This window comes from Vitis riparia, chromosome 14 (assembly GCF_004353265.1).
Source record: "Vitis riparia cultivar Riparia Gloire de Montpellier isolate 1030 chromosome 14, EGFV_Vit.rip_1.0, whole genome shotgun sequence".
NCBI lineage: Eukaryota > Viridiplantae > Streptophyta > Magnoliopsida > Vitales > Vitaceae > Vitis > Vitis riparia.
In genome coordinates, this window is record NC_048444.1 from 25,011,609 (window position 1) to 25,027,816 (window position 16,208).

General features: G+C 34.6%; 1 protein-coding gene across 1 annotated transcript; it reads right to left on the reverse strand.

Annotated features, from left to right (window-relative positions):
* Nucleotides 1–178: 178 nt before the first annotated feature.
* Nucleotides 179–15,462, reverse strand: LOC117930577 (putative disease resistance protein At4g19050). Its single transcript, XM_034851218.1, has 6 exons — nt 15,442–15,462; nt 14,713–15,327; nt 6,846–7,547; nt 1,837–3,204; nt 291–902; nt 179–229 (listed from the first exon to the last, which is right to left on the reverse strand). Exons 1-6 carry the CDS (start codon nt 15,460–15,462, stop codon nt 179–181), a joined length of 3,369 nt encoding a protein of 1,122 aa, XP_034707109.1.
* Between the last annotated feature and the right edge of the window lie 746 nt (nt 15,463–16,208).

Here is a 16,208-nt window from a genome sequence, read left to right on the forward strand (position 1 = left end):
TTAATAAAATACCTATATATTTTGAAATAGCTGAATATGATAGGTATTAGACACATAAGTTAAATATCAGAAAAATACTATAACGTGGAAGATAGAAGGAAAAAAAGAAAAAGAAAAAGAAAAAAAAAAGATTGTATTCATTGATGCTAGCTGTGTCTTATCAGCTATCACATAGAGCTTAAGAAACAGCTTGAGGAAGGGAAACCAAGTTAGATGATGCTAACTTGTGCTTTTTCATTCAAATAATTGCTATAAGATGAGAAAGAATGGAAATCTAAGATACAACTGACCTTTTTACTGAAGAGCACTGTAATAAGGATACCATGGTCTCCCGGACCACCCCTTCTGAGAGTATGGCTTCCTGGATAGAAACTTGCCAGACTGGGCAAGGATTTGAGTGAAAGAGAGGTTAATTCAGGAAAATCAATCTTATCAATAACCTCTTCAGCTCCTTCTTCCTGCCTGATGATTTCTCTCACTCCTTCAAGTTCCATGTAAGGCGAGAAAAGCTTTTTCATGCTGCCACAGTTGTGCACCTTGAGAAATTTCAGGTTCTGTAAGCACAATTTTTTTCCAAGAACCTTGTTGCATATATGCTCCAGGTTCTGTAAATCATCCAAAACCAATTGACTCAACTGATTGTCTGTTACATCTTCCTGAACATTTGTCACATCCAGATCAAAAACCTCTTGTAATTTTCCACAGCTGGCTATTCTAAGAAACTCTAGTCTTGGTAACCAATTCAACACATTGTATGTCGAAATATTGTGCAGCTCATTACAATTTTCTACCTTCATTTCCTTTAGTTTGCTAAAGGAATTTGCAAGCAGTTGGTTGTGCCATATTCTTTCCACATTATCCAGCCCAGAGACATACAAAAACACCAAGCTAGGGAATGCAACCTGCAGAGCCCATCCCATCATGTTAATAAAATACCTACAAATTTATTAATATCACGACATGATAGGAAATGGGACATAAAAGGTAAATAGGAAAAGAACACAAAACTCAAAGAAAGAAAGAAAGAAATCATTTGCATTCATTAATTCTTCATCTTCTTAGCAATTAATCAATAGAACATAAGGAAAACAATCGAGAATAAGTTAGGAAGAAGGGAAAAGCAAGACTGGTGTGACTAATTTTGTGCTTTTTCATTCAAATGGTGCAACAAAAGGATGAAGATAGGAACATTTGACAAAGCAGGGACTTGAACCTGGCTTCATAGTGGGACCCCAATTAAACTTCAGCCATTAAGCTGGGGTCTTTAGCAAATGATATAGGCATAGTCTTTTTACTTTCCATCCCATGCACATCCATGGAGAGTGACTTCACATAATGGTAATATTACTTTAAATATCAAAGTAGTCACAAAATATAATAGCAATGACTGCTAGAAGTTCCTCCTATGGTATTTCCACCAGAAATTGAAGCCGAAAAAAATGATTTTTGTTTCAAAAATTAAGTTAGTATGCTATTCTTTAAAAACAACAGACATTGCAAATAATTTGAGAGAGGATTGGAAAGAATTAGCATGCACAATTGAATTTTAGCCAAAAGATATAGAATGTGAAGAAAAAAAAATTATTTTGGCACTTAATCAACATTCTTTCTGTTTCTACTCTAACCTAATCTTTGTAGACCCAATGGATAAAATTTTCAATTGGAAATCCAGTCATATTTAAAGTCCTTGGATTCTAAATAAGAGAAAGAAATCTTTTCTATGAGTTAAATCTTTTTTTTTAAAAAAAAAATAAAAAATAAAAAATTGATTCATAAAGTGTTGAAAAGAAAAACAAAAATATAAGATGTGAAAGAATAATTAAGAGACATGCTAACCTGTTCATTGAAGAGCACCCCAGGCACTTTATTAGAGTCTCCCACATGAATCTTTTCAAGAGTCTGACTTAGATAGAAACATGTTAGTTTGTGCAACTTCAGAAGTGAAACACGGGTTATCTGAGGAAAAATGATCTCATCTGTAACTCCCTTCTCTGCTGCGACAATTTCTTTCATCGTATAACAATCTTCTATGCATAAGTCCTGGAGTTGCACAAAAGCCAACGCAAAGGAAGATGAAAACAGATACATTAAGTTGTCACACCGCTTCACCTGGATGAATTTCAAGTTCCCGAAGCATGAAGCTTGTGGGTGCCTGCTGTCCACATCCCTATATTCCCTGACAATTTCTTTCATCGTATAACAATGTTCTATGCATAAGTCTTGGAGTTGCACAAGAGCCAATGCAAAGGAAGATGAAAACAGATACATCAAGCTGTCACACTGCTTCACCTGTACGGATTTCAAGTTCTGGAAGCATGAAACCAGTGGAGGCTGGTTATCAAAATCCCTGTCTTCTCCGGTAACAATTTCTGTCATCGTGGGACAATCTTCTATGCATAAGTCTTGAAGTTGTACAAGACCCAATGCCATGGAAGGTGAAAAAAGATACATCAAGCTATCACACTCCTTCACCCGTACAAATTTCAAGTTGTGTAAGGACGAAACTTGTTGGGGCCTGTTGTCCACATCCCCATCTTCCATGATAATTTTTTTCATCTTAGAACAATGGTCTATGCATAAGTCTTGGAGTTGCCCAAGACCCAAGGCCACAGAATATGGAAAAAGATACATCAAACCGTCACACTGCTTCACCTGTAGGGATTTCAAGTTCTGGAAGCAGGAAACTTGTGGGGGCCAGTTATTGGTATCCCTGCCTTCCACGGTAAAAATTTCTTTCAACGCGGGACAATCTTCTATGTGTAAGTCTTGGAGTTGCACAAGACCCAACACCATGGAAGGTGAAAAAAGATACGTCATGCTGTTGCACTGCTTCACTTGTAGCGATTTCAAGTTTTGGAAGCACAAAACTTGTGGAGGGCTGTCGTTGCATATATCTCTCAACTGAGGTAGATCAATTAAGCTCACTTCTTCTAGCTTGGAGAGCATCTCAACATGTTCATTATCACCATGAGCAAGTCCCTTAAGATCAAATACTTCTTCTAGGAGGTCACATTTTTTCACAGTTAGCTTTTTTAAATTGTTTAAGCACTGTATAAATTGGGGTGAAAAAAGACTCGATAGGAATGGGCAGTTTTCAACTATCAGGAACTTTAGATTAGAGAGGGCCCCGAATAAAACATGAAGATCCTTCATCTTCTCCAACTTGAGAGAGAGATTCAAGAACTCCAAGTTAGGGAACGCAACCTGCAAAAACCCAATAGATCATTACATCAATTGCAAGTTAGGGACATATATCCCAAAATATCCTGCCAATATTTTATTCCATTACAAATAAACCCATAAAATAAATAAACCAAATGAATAAGTTCATACATATTCCTAAAACTATCCATCCACTTTCATAACACAAACCCTATTGCGGTGCAAATGCCGCTCTTAAGATCAAGGATGGGTCACCCAAATGATGACTCTTAGAACAAGTCCACGAGGTGTGATGTTGATTGCTATAAAAGGTTTAACCTGCTCTCATAGACGACCAATTGGTTTTCAAATGAAATGGTCAAAGTTTAATACAAGAAACTCTTTCAATTAATTATTTTTATTTCACTAACAGAACTTTTTAAACTATTTATGGACTGCTATAGAACTTACTTTGTATCAAAAACATTAGATCATAATATTGTTTGGATTTGTCACTTATGTAACTTATTTTCTAGCTCATTAATACTTCCCATGCTCCTTCAAATCTTGAAGAGAAAACTGTGAGCTTCTAAATTTTACCATACATATATCCACAGGAATGTATAAATGAAGCACCTGTAAGTTGACTCCATCTACCGAGATGGCTTTAGGCACACACCTCAACATTTGCTTCTCAAGTTTTTTTCATTTTTCTTTTCTTTTTCTTTTTTTCTTTTTTTTTTAAAATTGCATTTTATTCATGTAGCAAAAGAATCATGACCTCTTTTATTGTGAATCTAACTTATTACCTCAAATGAATCAGAGAAACAAAAAACATAAGCAGACTAATTTAGTCATGCTACTCATATTTTAAGTTATGTACTCTAAATGGTTTTCCATTAAAAACTTTTATAATATTTTTGGCATTTCTTCCAACTAGCATCGAAGTAAACTCTGCCTATTATGGGCTTGCTCTTCTACCTACACCACTTAAATATAGCCCTAGCTCAAGACCTCCAATTAATTACCAAAGGGCACTATCACTTGACCTTTACTCTAGGAGGCTTTTGACAATTCTAGTCTTAAATGAGATTTACCATAAATCCTTTAGAAACTACACAACAGACCCAAGATGAGAAAATTTTCAACATTGGACTTGTTATTTTGTAATCTTTTTTTATAAAAAAGAGTGATGCGTAGTTTATAATTACAAACAATTTTAGTCATTACCCAACAACCCCCCCTCAACACACACACACATATATAGATAGATAGATAGATATAAAAACACACACATATATATATATATAAATAGATATATAGATATAAAAGTGTATGGTGAAATCTAAACCGTTGGATATTGCATAAATATATAGGATTATGGTATAAACAAATGGAATCGGGTATTAACAAATGAGACCAAAATACAATCTATACATATATATATATACACACTATTGGATAATTGTACAAATATATAGGATATGGTATAAACAAATGAAAATAGGTATTAATAAATGAGACCAAAATACAAAAGAATGGAACCAAGGTACAAAACAATGTGATATAATCCTTAAGAAACTACAAAACTATTAGACTTGAGATGAGAAAATTTTCGTCATTGGACTTGTTATTTTGTATTTTTTTTGAGACAAAAGAGTAATGCTTAGTTTATAATTACAAACAATCCTAGTCATTATATATATATATATATATATATATATATATATATATATATATATATATATATATAATTTTAGGTCATTGTTGAAAGTATATAATGAAATTTAAACAGTTGAATAATTGTACAAATATATAGGATTACAATATAAACAAATGAGACCAAGTATTAACAAATGAAACCAAAATACAAAAAAATGGAACTAAGATAATAAAAATTGTGATACAAATCAAGTATAAAGTAGTGAAACCAAATTGTGCATTTGACGACATAGTTTCACTTTTGGATAGGTATTTCTTCAGTATTGTTGGGTAGATGTTATATATATATATATTAAGGTACTAAGACACAAGTTTGGTATAAAACAATGGACCAAATTATTCACGTGATATATTATGATTCATCCTGCTTTTCAATATGTACTAATTCAATATTAAAGTGGGACTAAATTATCTCAATTGGAAAAATCCTCATTCTCATAATAGTTTGTTTCCAAGCATTCTAACAATCTAATTTTTATAAAAACATTTCATCTCTCATGTCTTTCCATTATAAAATTCAACAAAAAATTATTATAGATAAGAATTAAATAAATAATAATAAAAATGACAAAACTACAATTAAAACTAAAATCAAAATTTAAAACTAAAAATATAAAAATGAAATATTCATTCCCCACTTTAAAAATCATAACTTTCTCAATATTTATTTTTTCTTGTACATTTTTTACTATACCATTCTTAGATTGATTCATTTTTCAAAACGTTGAAGAAAAGGTGGAATTGAATATATCTAAGGCTAAAATCTCCAAAATTCTTAATATAAACTATTCTTTCACTAAAAGACAAAATTCAAAAATAAACTTTAAAAAATTAAATTCTATAAAATCATAAAATTATGGTCCTAGCTTAAAACATAGTACTTCTTTATATTTATCTCCCTTCTCACGTTTTCACTTGTTTATTTTTTCATTAATCCATTATCCTAATTTTGTTTCTCTAAATAATTTTTAAGATTTTATCTTAATTTATTTTTATTTTTTATGAATTCATTATCTTAATTTTCTTTCTCTTAAAGGCAACCCATTCTTTCATAAAATTGTTGAACTTAATTTTTTTAAGCTTATTAATTTTGCTAATTTTCTTTCAATGCTAAGGTATTTATACTTTTCTCAAATAAAATATTAAAAGTTAAGTAAGTTTATTTTATAATAAATATTGGAGAATTTTCATTTGAATGGTTTGCATGTTATGTTAACATTGAAAATGATGATGAATAGTGAATAAATTTTTTTTACTTAATATATTAGGTTTTATATATATATTAACAACATAAATAAGTGGACTTGTCTTGTTAGAATTTGGAACTAAAAATCATACCTAAAAATTCAAGAAGTTCATTTTTGTAGATTATGTGATTAATCTATACATTAAAGTCATATTTTTTTTTTAATTTGAACATTTCAAAACTCCATTATTCAATTTTTTTTCATATGATATGACATAGTTTAACTCTTTTAAATCTTATAATTTTTTTATAAAATTGGTTATACATTACTTTATACTTCATACTTCCTATCGACATGCACATGCACACACACACACATATGACTTAACAATTATGCATGTGCCTTGATTCTCAAGTTTTGCCATATGCATGTGCCTGTATTCATGTAGTAATATTAACAAAACTATCATAACCTACTTTGCTCTAAATTTTACTTATTACGGCATATTTATAATAAAATGACTAATCCAAGTAAATCATGCGCTATTTTCTTTCAAGCATTCTAAAAAAAAAAATTAGTTATTCAAAACATTTGTTGTAAATAAACAAAACTTGACAACTCAAAATGATAAAATCAAGGTATTGTTTGAATAATTCAAATCATAAATTATGGCATTCACAATAATATCATAGATCACAATCATGTGTGGCTAAAGTGGCATGACTTTAACAAAAAGTTTTAGAAAACTTCAAGGCTATGAAACTAAAAACAAAATCAAAGAATTTGGGCTCTTACCTTATCACAAAGGAAGATGGGTTGCTCAACTGGCTTATCAAGTTTGGAAGCCAATTTCTCCAAACTTTCATGACTTTCCACCTCCAGTGTCTTCAACATTGGCCACTCCAAATTATGCAGTCCCAGATAGAAACATTCAAGTTGTTTTAGACAGGAACTTGTCAGAGAGGTCACTTCAGGGAAAAAGAACATGGACACTACTTTTGCTATATCTTCGTGTGAAACAATTTCCTTCACTCCACAAGAATTCATTTCTACTTCTTTAACTTGCAGAAGGCTTCTCACTACATAACCTTCATAAGGAATTATAAGACTTGGACAATGAGAAACTTGTACAGACTTTAAGTTTGGATAGGTAAGAAGTCCTTGAGGAGCCTTATTCCATACACACTTCAGCTTCTCTAAATTATCTAAACACAATTCTCGCAACTGAAGCGTAGGAATATCATGACTTTCTTTACTATCTATGGATTCCAGATCAAAAATCTCTTCCAGTGAATTAGAGTCCACTATCTTCAGAATTTGTAGACTCGGTAGCCTCTTCAGCATATTGGAAGGAATAACATTCCGCAGTTTTTGACAAGACCGTACTGATAGTCTTTTTAGTTTTCCAAAGGAATCTGCAACAAACTCGTTGTGCCAAATCTTTTCCACACTATCCAGGTTGGAGATATCCAAGTCCCCCAAGCTAGGAAATGCAACCTGCAGACAAGATTAATCTGTGGCATTAGTAATATAACTATATACTCTGAATAACTACACATAATAGGATATAACATGTAAGGCACTATTGACAAAGAACAAAGAGAATAAAAAAGACAAAAAATCAAACATTTGCATTCACAAATACTTCATATGACCAAATCAAATGAACCTGACAGAATTGCCAAATTCAGATTTTCGAATTATTCAAGTGAAATGATCAAAATTTGAACCCCTCTTTTCTTTTTCTCTTCTTCCAAATTTGATAAATCTTAACGGTTCATATATTGGGTTATAATAATTAGAGATTAATATATTAGGTTTAGTTGACAAATTTGTTCCATTTTTTCCTGATTAGATGCAACTTGCTTTCTTAGATTTTTTCAATATCAAGTTGATGTTGGACTTTATCAAACTTAACTTCGAATCTGTTGGAAAGTCAATCTTCCTAAATCTTCCATATTAAGAATAGATGATCTGTGTATATTAGTCTACCTATTGTAATCCCTGACTTATAGCTAGACAACCTAAAATGTAGTAGCTAATTCCTGACTTGTAGGAAAAGATCAGAAATCTCCCTGTATAAATACACAATTCAGCATCAATAATAATTAATTTAGCCAATTCCCTCTATCATTCATCTTTTCATGGTATTAGAGCAGGACTAAGATCCTGACTCATCGTTGCACTCTAATATCTCGTGTAGCATCTCTTTTCTTCAGTCATCATGGCCAACAAAAAAAATCAGAGATTCCTATAGATTTCTCAAAGGCAGATATTTCCAATCCCTATTTCACTCATCATTCAAATCACCCAGGTTTAGTTTTGATTTCCAAATCTTTGAATGGAGACAATTATTTGGCTTGGAAAAAGGCTATGATTCTAGCTTTGAATTCCAAGAACAAATTGGGTTTTGTCAATGGCTCGATCAAGGCTCCTTCAGAAGAAACTGATCCTGAAGGTTATGCGACTTGGTCACGGTATAATGACATGGTTCACTCTTGGATCGTCAATACTCTCAATCTAGAAATTGCAGATAGTGTAATATATTATTCTACTGCTCATGAAGTTTGGGAAGATCTTCATGAGCGATTCTCTCAAAGCAATGCACCTCGCATCTTTGAAATTCAACGAGATATTGCTTGTCTTCGACAAGAGCAACTCTCTGTCTCTGCATATTACACAAAATTGAAAGGCCTGTGGGATGAACTAGCTTCCTACAATGACGTTCCAGCAAATGGGGCACAACAAGATCAACAAAAATTGATGCAATTTCTAATGGGATTGAATGAATCTTATAGTGCTATTCGCGGGCAAATCCTCTTGATGAATCCTCTCCCTTCTGTCCGCCAAGCATACTCCTCTATCTCTCAAGAAGAAAAGCAAAGCCTCCTCACTTCGACGAACGTAGCAGAGGAATATGCCGCAAATGCTGCTATGGCCATGCGTAGCAACGACAAGTCTTCGGTGGCCTAGAAGGACAGAATAGAACGATCGAACACAGGAAAGATGGAACTGACCGATCGCCCCTCTGGTTCTCAAAATTTTCGGGAGAATCGGTCTTCTTAGGGGCAAGATGGCAGACGCTTGTTTGATCAAGATCGGCGTCGCATGGGTTCTGGAAGACGACGCCCCCAGTGCTCACATTGTGGAGATATGGGCCATTAGGTCCAAAAGTGTTTTCAACTACATGGATACCCACCAGGCCATCCTAAAGCAAAAATGAACTTAGGCTCAAATTCAAATCGATATAAAGGCTTTTCTGCGTCTAACCAAGTTTCTGAGGCAGATGAAGGGAGACCTACAGTTGCACTATCAGAAGCCTAACTCAAGCAGCTTTTGTCACTTCTTAATAACCAAGATGAAGACAAAGCGAATGCAGTAAGAAAGCCAGGTTTGTCCAAAATTGCTTCCCGCAATTGGATTATTGATAGCGGGGCGACAAATCATATTACTTCATCATTTAAGTTATTGTATAAAGATAAAAATTGCTCGTTACCACCCGTATTGTTGCGAAAGGGTCTTTACCTCTGAATTCCGTCTATTCTCTGCATGATGTGTTATCTGTGCCTACATTCAAAGTTAATTTAATATCAGTTAGTCGTTTGACAAAAGGTTTGAGTTGTTCAGTGACATTTTTCCCTTATTGGTGTATTTTGCAGGATCTGGCTACGAGGGAGACGATTGGTTTGGGTAAACAACGTAACGGACTATACTATTTGGTGGCACTAGCGATGGAGAAATCTTTGACCAACCATTCCTCATCCACAAACCAACTAGCCTGCAATCTCGCCATCTCTTCCACCGATCTCTGGCTTAGTCGCTTAGGCCATGTATCATCTTCTCGTTTGAGTTTCATTGCCAAGAATTTTTTGAATTTTTCCGTTCAATCCAATAATGCTTGCCCTATATGTCCTTTGGCTAAGCAAAGTCGTTTACCTTTTGGTACTAGTGCTATTTCTTCTACAAAAGCTTTTGAGATTATTCATTGTGACATTTGGGGTCGTTATCGACACCCTTCTCTTTCTGGTGTCCATTACTTTCTCACTATTGTCAATGATTATACATGTTTCACATGGATATTTTTAATGCGACATAAAGATGAAGCACAATCACTTTTAAAATGCTTCTTTAGCTATGTTTTCACATAATTTGAATTTCGCATTAAAACTTTTCGAAGTGATAATGGTGGAGAATTTATCTCACTTCGTTCTTTTTTTCAAGATAATGGTGTCATCTTTCAACATTCTTGCGTTTACACACCTCAACAAAATGGGATTGTGGAACGCAAACATCGTCACATTTTACAAGTAGCACGAGCTTTGAAATTTCATGCTCAACTTCCCACTCAATTTTGGGGGGAGTGTGCTCTCACTGCTGTACACATCATCAATCAGTTACCTTCACCGGTTTTGTATTTCAAAACTCCATTTGAATTGTTTTACTCAAAACCACCTTATTACTCTCATCTCCGTGTTTTCGGATGTTTAGCCTATGCCACCAATGTTCACACCTCTCACAAATTTGACTACCGTGCCATGCCATCCATTTTCATTAGTTATCCTACTAGTCAGAAAGCATACAAATTATTTGATTTATCAACCAAAAAGGTCTTTACTAGCCGAGATGTCAAATTTCATGAAGATATTTTTCCTTATGTCTCTCTCAAGCCCAACTCTATTCTCCCTTTGTTAACCCATAATTCTGGCACAATCCCTTTGGTGGCCCACGACATACCTTCCTCTCTTGACCCTTTTTTTTTACTCTACTTCTCACACATCTTCCTCTCTTCTTTCTGACCACACCAGCACACCGTATTCTACCATAGAAAATAACGACCTCCCTTCTCCTTCTTGACCTTCCGAACTCGCTCCATCTTCTCCGGTGTTAGCACCAACTCCACCCTCCATTCTTCATACCTATACCCGAAGCCCAAAACCTTCCTCCTCACCAAACAATCCTACCCCTATCGAACCTTCTTCTCAGATCGATCCAAACTCTTCATCATCGCCTTCTGCAACTCCAGTGTCGCCTTTTCCTGTGTCATCGTCCGTATCCATCCCGTCTGCTCCTCTAGCCGAGACGCCCCTCTTTTGACCAGAAACACACTCACCCGAACCAGCCGCTCTGCTTCGTCGCTCTAGCCGCCATATCGCCAGACCGGTCAAGCTCCACGATTATGTCTACTCCCATGTTTGCTCCAATTAATTGTCTTTCTTGATTCCAGGTCCGACCAAAGGTACACAATATCCACTGGCCAATTATGTTTCTTATCACAAATATAAGCCTGCATATAAATCTTTTGTTGCTCAACACAGTGCTGTCACAGAACCTAGATCTTATTCGGAGGTCGTCCCTCATCCTAAGTGGCAGGAGGCAATGCGTTCCGAATTGCAGGCTCTCCAAGCTAATGGCACTTGGTCTCTCACTCCACTTCCAGCCGGCAAGACACCGATTGGCTATCGATGGGTGTATAAAATTAAACATCATTCAAATGGGTCCATCGAGCGTTACAAAGCACGATTGGTAGCGAAGGGCTTCACTCAATTAGAAGGTGTCGATTATCAAGATACATTTTCCCCCACTGTCAAGATCATATCAGTGTGCTGCTTGCTTGTATTAACCGCAGCCCGCGGCCAGTCCCTTCATTAAATGGATGTCAACAATGCATTTCTTCACGGCGACTTACATGAGGAAATATATATGTCTCTGCCGCCAGGGCTTCGGCGACAGGGGGAGGAAAACTTGGTATGTCGCCTTCATAAATCACTCTTCGATTTGAAACAAGCATCTCACCAGTGGTTCGCCAAGTTCTCAAAAGCTATTCAATCCGCCGGTTATGCACAATCTCGAGCCGATTATTCTTTGTTCACCAAAAAACAAGACAAGTCCTTTACTGCCCTCTTGATATTATGTTGATGATATTCTAATTACTGGAAATGATCTGGTGAGCATTGCTGCAATTAAAAAATTTCTGCATAGTCATTTTCATCTCAAAGATCTGGGTGATTTAAAATACTTTCTTGGCATTGAGGTTTCTGCTTCTAAAAATGGGATTTTTATTTCCCAACATAAGTATGCATTAGAGATTATTGAGGATGCAGGATTGTTAGGCGCTGCCCCTATTGATACACCTATGGAACGAGGATTGAAATTGTTTGATAAGAGCGATTTGCTCAAGGATCAAGGTCGTTATAGGAGATTGGTTGGAAGGTTAATATATCTAACTGTGTCAAGACCAGATATCACTTATGTAGTTCATGTGTTAAGTCGGTTTATGCATTAACCGAGAAAGGCTCATATGGAAGCATTGCTCAGAGTTGTGCGTTATCTCAAGAATGCAGCTGGTTAGGGTTTGTTCTTCTCTTCGAGTAATGATTTCAGATTGAGATCCTACTATGATTCGGATTGGGCAGGTTATCCACTTACTAGAAGGTCCACTACAGGCTACTGTGTATTCCTTGGACCTTCATTGATTTCTTGGAGATCAAAGCGACAGAAAACAGTGTCACTCTCTTCAGCTGAAGTAGAATATCGTGCAATGACAAGAGCTTGTTGTGAGTTGACGTGGCTTCAGTACCTTTTGAGAGATTTGGGTGTTTTACATCAGGAACCTGCCTTGCTGCATTGTGACAACAAGGCAGCGTTGCACATTGCAGCCAACCCTGTTTTCCATGAGCGTACTAGACACATTGAGATGAATTGTCACTATATTAGGGACAAGATCCAAGATGGATCCATTATTACAAGACATGTGAGCTCAATGCACCAACTTGCAGACATTCTGACCAAACCATTGAGAAAGGAGATTTTTGCTCCTATGATTCGCAAGTTGGGAGTGCAGGATATCCACTCTCCAACTTGAGGGGGAGTGTTGGAAAGTCAATCTTCCTAAATCTTCCATATTAAGAATAAATGATCTGTGTATATTAGTCTACCTATTGTAATCCCTAACTTACAGGTAGACAACCTAAAATGTAATAGCTAATTCCTGACTTGTAGGAAAAGATCAGAAATCTCCCTGTTTAAATACATAATTCAACATCAATAATAATTAATCTGCCAATTCCCTCTATCATTCATCTTTTCATAATCACTCTAGAGTCATCAAATCCGAGGTAAATATACATTTATAGATTAGTAAAACTTTTGGAATGATTAACATGTGAATCGAAACTGAACATAGCATAAAATCAGCTAAAAAAAAAGTGACAAAATAGGAGAGCACACCCATTAGAGGTTCAAACACCCCCCGATTAGGAGTTCAAATGCTGTGCGTATAATTTCATTTTCCAATTCCAAATTCAGTTTTTAAATCTACCTTCTATTCTAAAAAGGCTTTTTGGTATTGAAAAGTGGCAGATTTTAATATTAGGGTTTTCAAGTATAAATAGACATGGTATTGAAAAGTGGCAGATTTTCAAGAACCCTAAGAAAGAAAAATTGATAAAAAAAAAAAATGTTTATTAATATTTTTGGCTGTTAAACTACCAATTTAACCTAAAATTTTAAGTTGTTAAGTAATCAATCAAGGATGTATCCAGCCAACATGAGCTTTGGAAATACTCGGGGAATAATGACATCTCATGGTCATTAAATTGGAAAACAAGACTTTGATACCAATATGACTCAAAAGCATAAATTGTTAGATAACTAGCCAATGATGCATCAAGCCAGCTTGGGCCAAAGTCCTAGCACTGTTTTTATCACTGATTGAGAAACAAGTTGATGAAAAGTTCAATCATATTTTAGGTTCTTCCTACTGTGAAACAAGATAGAGGAAATGAAATAGTGAAATGTAGTTTCCTTCCCATATCCATTCATAAAATTCCTTTCTTTCAAAGTTTTGTTCTAAATAAAGTGCCAAAGGGAGAATTGTTATAAGATGAGAAGAAAAGGTAATCTAATAGACAACCGACCTTTTCATTGAAGAGCATTGGGCAAAGGTTGTCATTGAAGAGCATTGAAAATTGTTATAAGATGACAATTAATTAATAGAGCATGAGGAAAAGCAGCAAGAATAAGTTAGGAAGAAGGGAAAACCAAGACTGGTGTGACTACTTCTGTGCTTTTTATTCAAATGATGCAATAAGAGGATGAAAATAGGTGCATTTGACAAGGCAGGGACTTGAACTAGACTTGATAGTGCAACCCCACTTAAACATTAGCCATTAAGTTGGGATCTTTAAGAAATAATATGGTTATCATGTTTTGTGTAGTCTTTTACTTTCCATCCCATGCACATCCACGGAGGGAAACTTCACATTATGGTAAATCAGAGATCCATAAAATAGTGTTTTAAATAAAGTAGTCGTGACAAGAGGTTCCTCATCATATGGTATTTCCATCAGAAATTGAAGCTGAAAGAAAGATTTTTTGTTTAGAAAAAGTTAGTATGTTATTATTTAGAAACACCATAAATTGCAAATAATTTGAGAGAGGAATGCAAATAATTCTTTCTTTTCTACTCCAACCTAATTTTCAAAGAATCAATGAATAGAAAATGTCTGATTGAAAATGGGGTCATATTCAAAGTCCTCTAATTCCAAATAAGAGATAGAAAACTTCTATTAATTAAATTTTTTTTCTTAAAGAAATTTGATTCCTAATAAAGTGTTAAAAAGATAAGGTATAAGATGTGAAAGAATAACAGAGACTTTCTAACCTCTTCATTGAAGAGCATCCCAGGAGCCTGAGTTCTTAGATAGAAACTTGTTAGCTTGGACAATGATAGAAGTGAAAGCTTGGTTGTTTGAGGAAATATAATCTTGTCTGCAACCCCGTCTTCTGCCTTGATGATTTCTTTTATCTGTGAACAATGCTCCACCCATAAGTTGTTAAGTTGCACAAGACCCAACGCCATGGAAGCTGAAAAAAGATACGTCAGGCTGCCACACTGCTTCAGCTGTAGGACTCTCAAGTTTTGGAAGAAGGAAATTTGCTGAAGGTCCTTATTGCATATATGCCCCAACTGAGGAAGATCAATTAACTTCAGTTCTTCTAACTTTGAGAGCATCCTAGCATTGTCATAATCAGCATGATCAAGTCCTTCAAGATCAAACACTTCCTTTAGTTGATCACATTTTTCCACATTTAGTTTTTCTAAATTCTGTAAACTTGCAATCAAATTGTTTGGAACAACATTAAATAGGAACGGACACTTCTTCACTTCCAGGATGTGTAGATTGCAAAAGGAGCTGAGCGGAAGTTGACGATCCCATATCTCCGTCAACTTGGAAAGCTCAGAGAGTTTCAAGATTTCCAAGTTGGGAAATGATACCTGCAGAGATCCATAAATTGAAGTAATTGAAAACTAGTAGACAAAAGGCATATCTTCACATGTCAACGTTCATGTGTTGACTTGTCCTTTATTTGCACCATTTCAATTGTTTACATCAAGTGCCTTCGTAACCATTTTTTTTATTATTTATTATTATTTTCTCAATAAAATCTTTTAAATCAATTATTAACTCCAAAGCATCTTATTTTTAAGTCATAGAGTTTAATAATTTTCTATTATTAACTTTAGGGCCTCATATTATTGCACGTTATGATTTACATAAACTTGTTCTATTAGCTCATAATTTCCTTCCCATACTCATAAGTTATTACAAACAATTAATTAAGAATGGAACCAAAAAATCATTCACCGAAACAACATCAACTCCCTAAACTTAGAGCCTATTCGGGAGAGATCTGATGATGGCTAGAAGCATATTTTTCTAGTACTTGGAAGCTTTATCTTCATAAAAAATCGTTTTTGACAAAATTTGAAAAATCATTTGAAGTTATTCTTGAACTACAACTTGACAGGTACTTTTTAAAAAACACATTTTTTTGTTAACATAACACGTTACTAGAAAAAGTGATGGAAAATATTTTTTTGATTTGTAGTTTGTATCTAAAAGAAGGGTTTTCAATAGAAGTATCACTAATAAAAGGCTACTAACTTTAAGAAGAACTATGACTTCACAAACTTAAGAGTTTTCTAGCAATGAAAACAATCAATATAAAACAACAAAATCAAATGATGGAATGATCAAATCAAGCTACTTTTTTTAATGCTAGAATTCTTGAATGAGTTTCATAAATAATAGATAGCCATTACTTTTAACACAATCCTTAGAGAGCTACAAGACATAGAGACATGGAAGAATTTAA

What these genes read in the sequence shown, in the direction of transcription:
- LOC117930577 (XM_034851218.1), bottom strand. Translation starts at nt 15,462, where the DNA reads ATGGTTACGAAGGCACTTGAT. An exon ending in TGGTTACGAAGGCACTTGAT is followed by an intron (nt 15,328 to 15,441) that starts GTAAACAATTGA and finishes GGATCTCTGCAG; the next exon opens with GTATCATTTCCCAACTTGGA. An exon ending in CAGTGCTCTTCAGTAAAAAG is followed by an intron (nt 230 to 290) that starts GTCAGTTGTATC and finishes TGAATGAAAAAG; the next exon opens with CACAAGTTAGCATCATCTAA.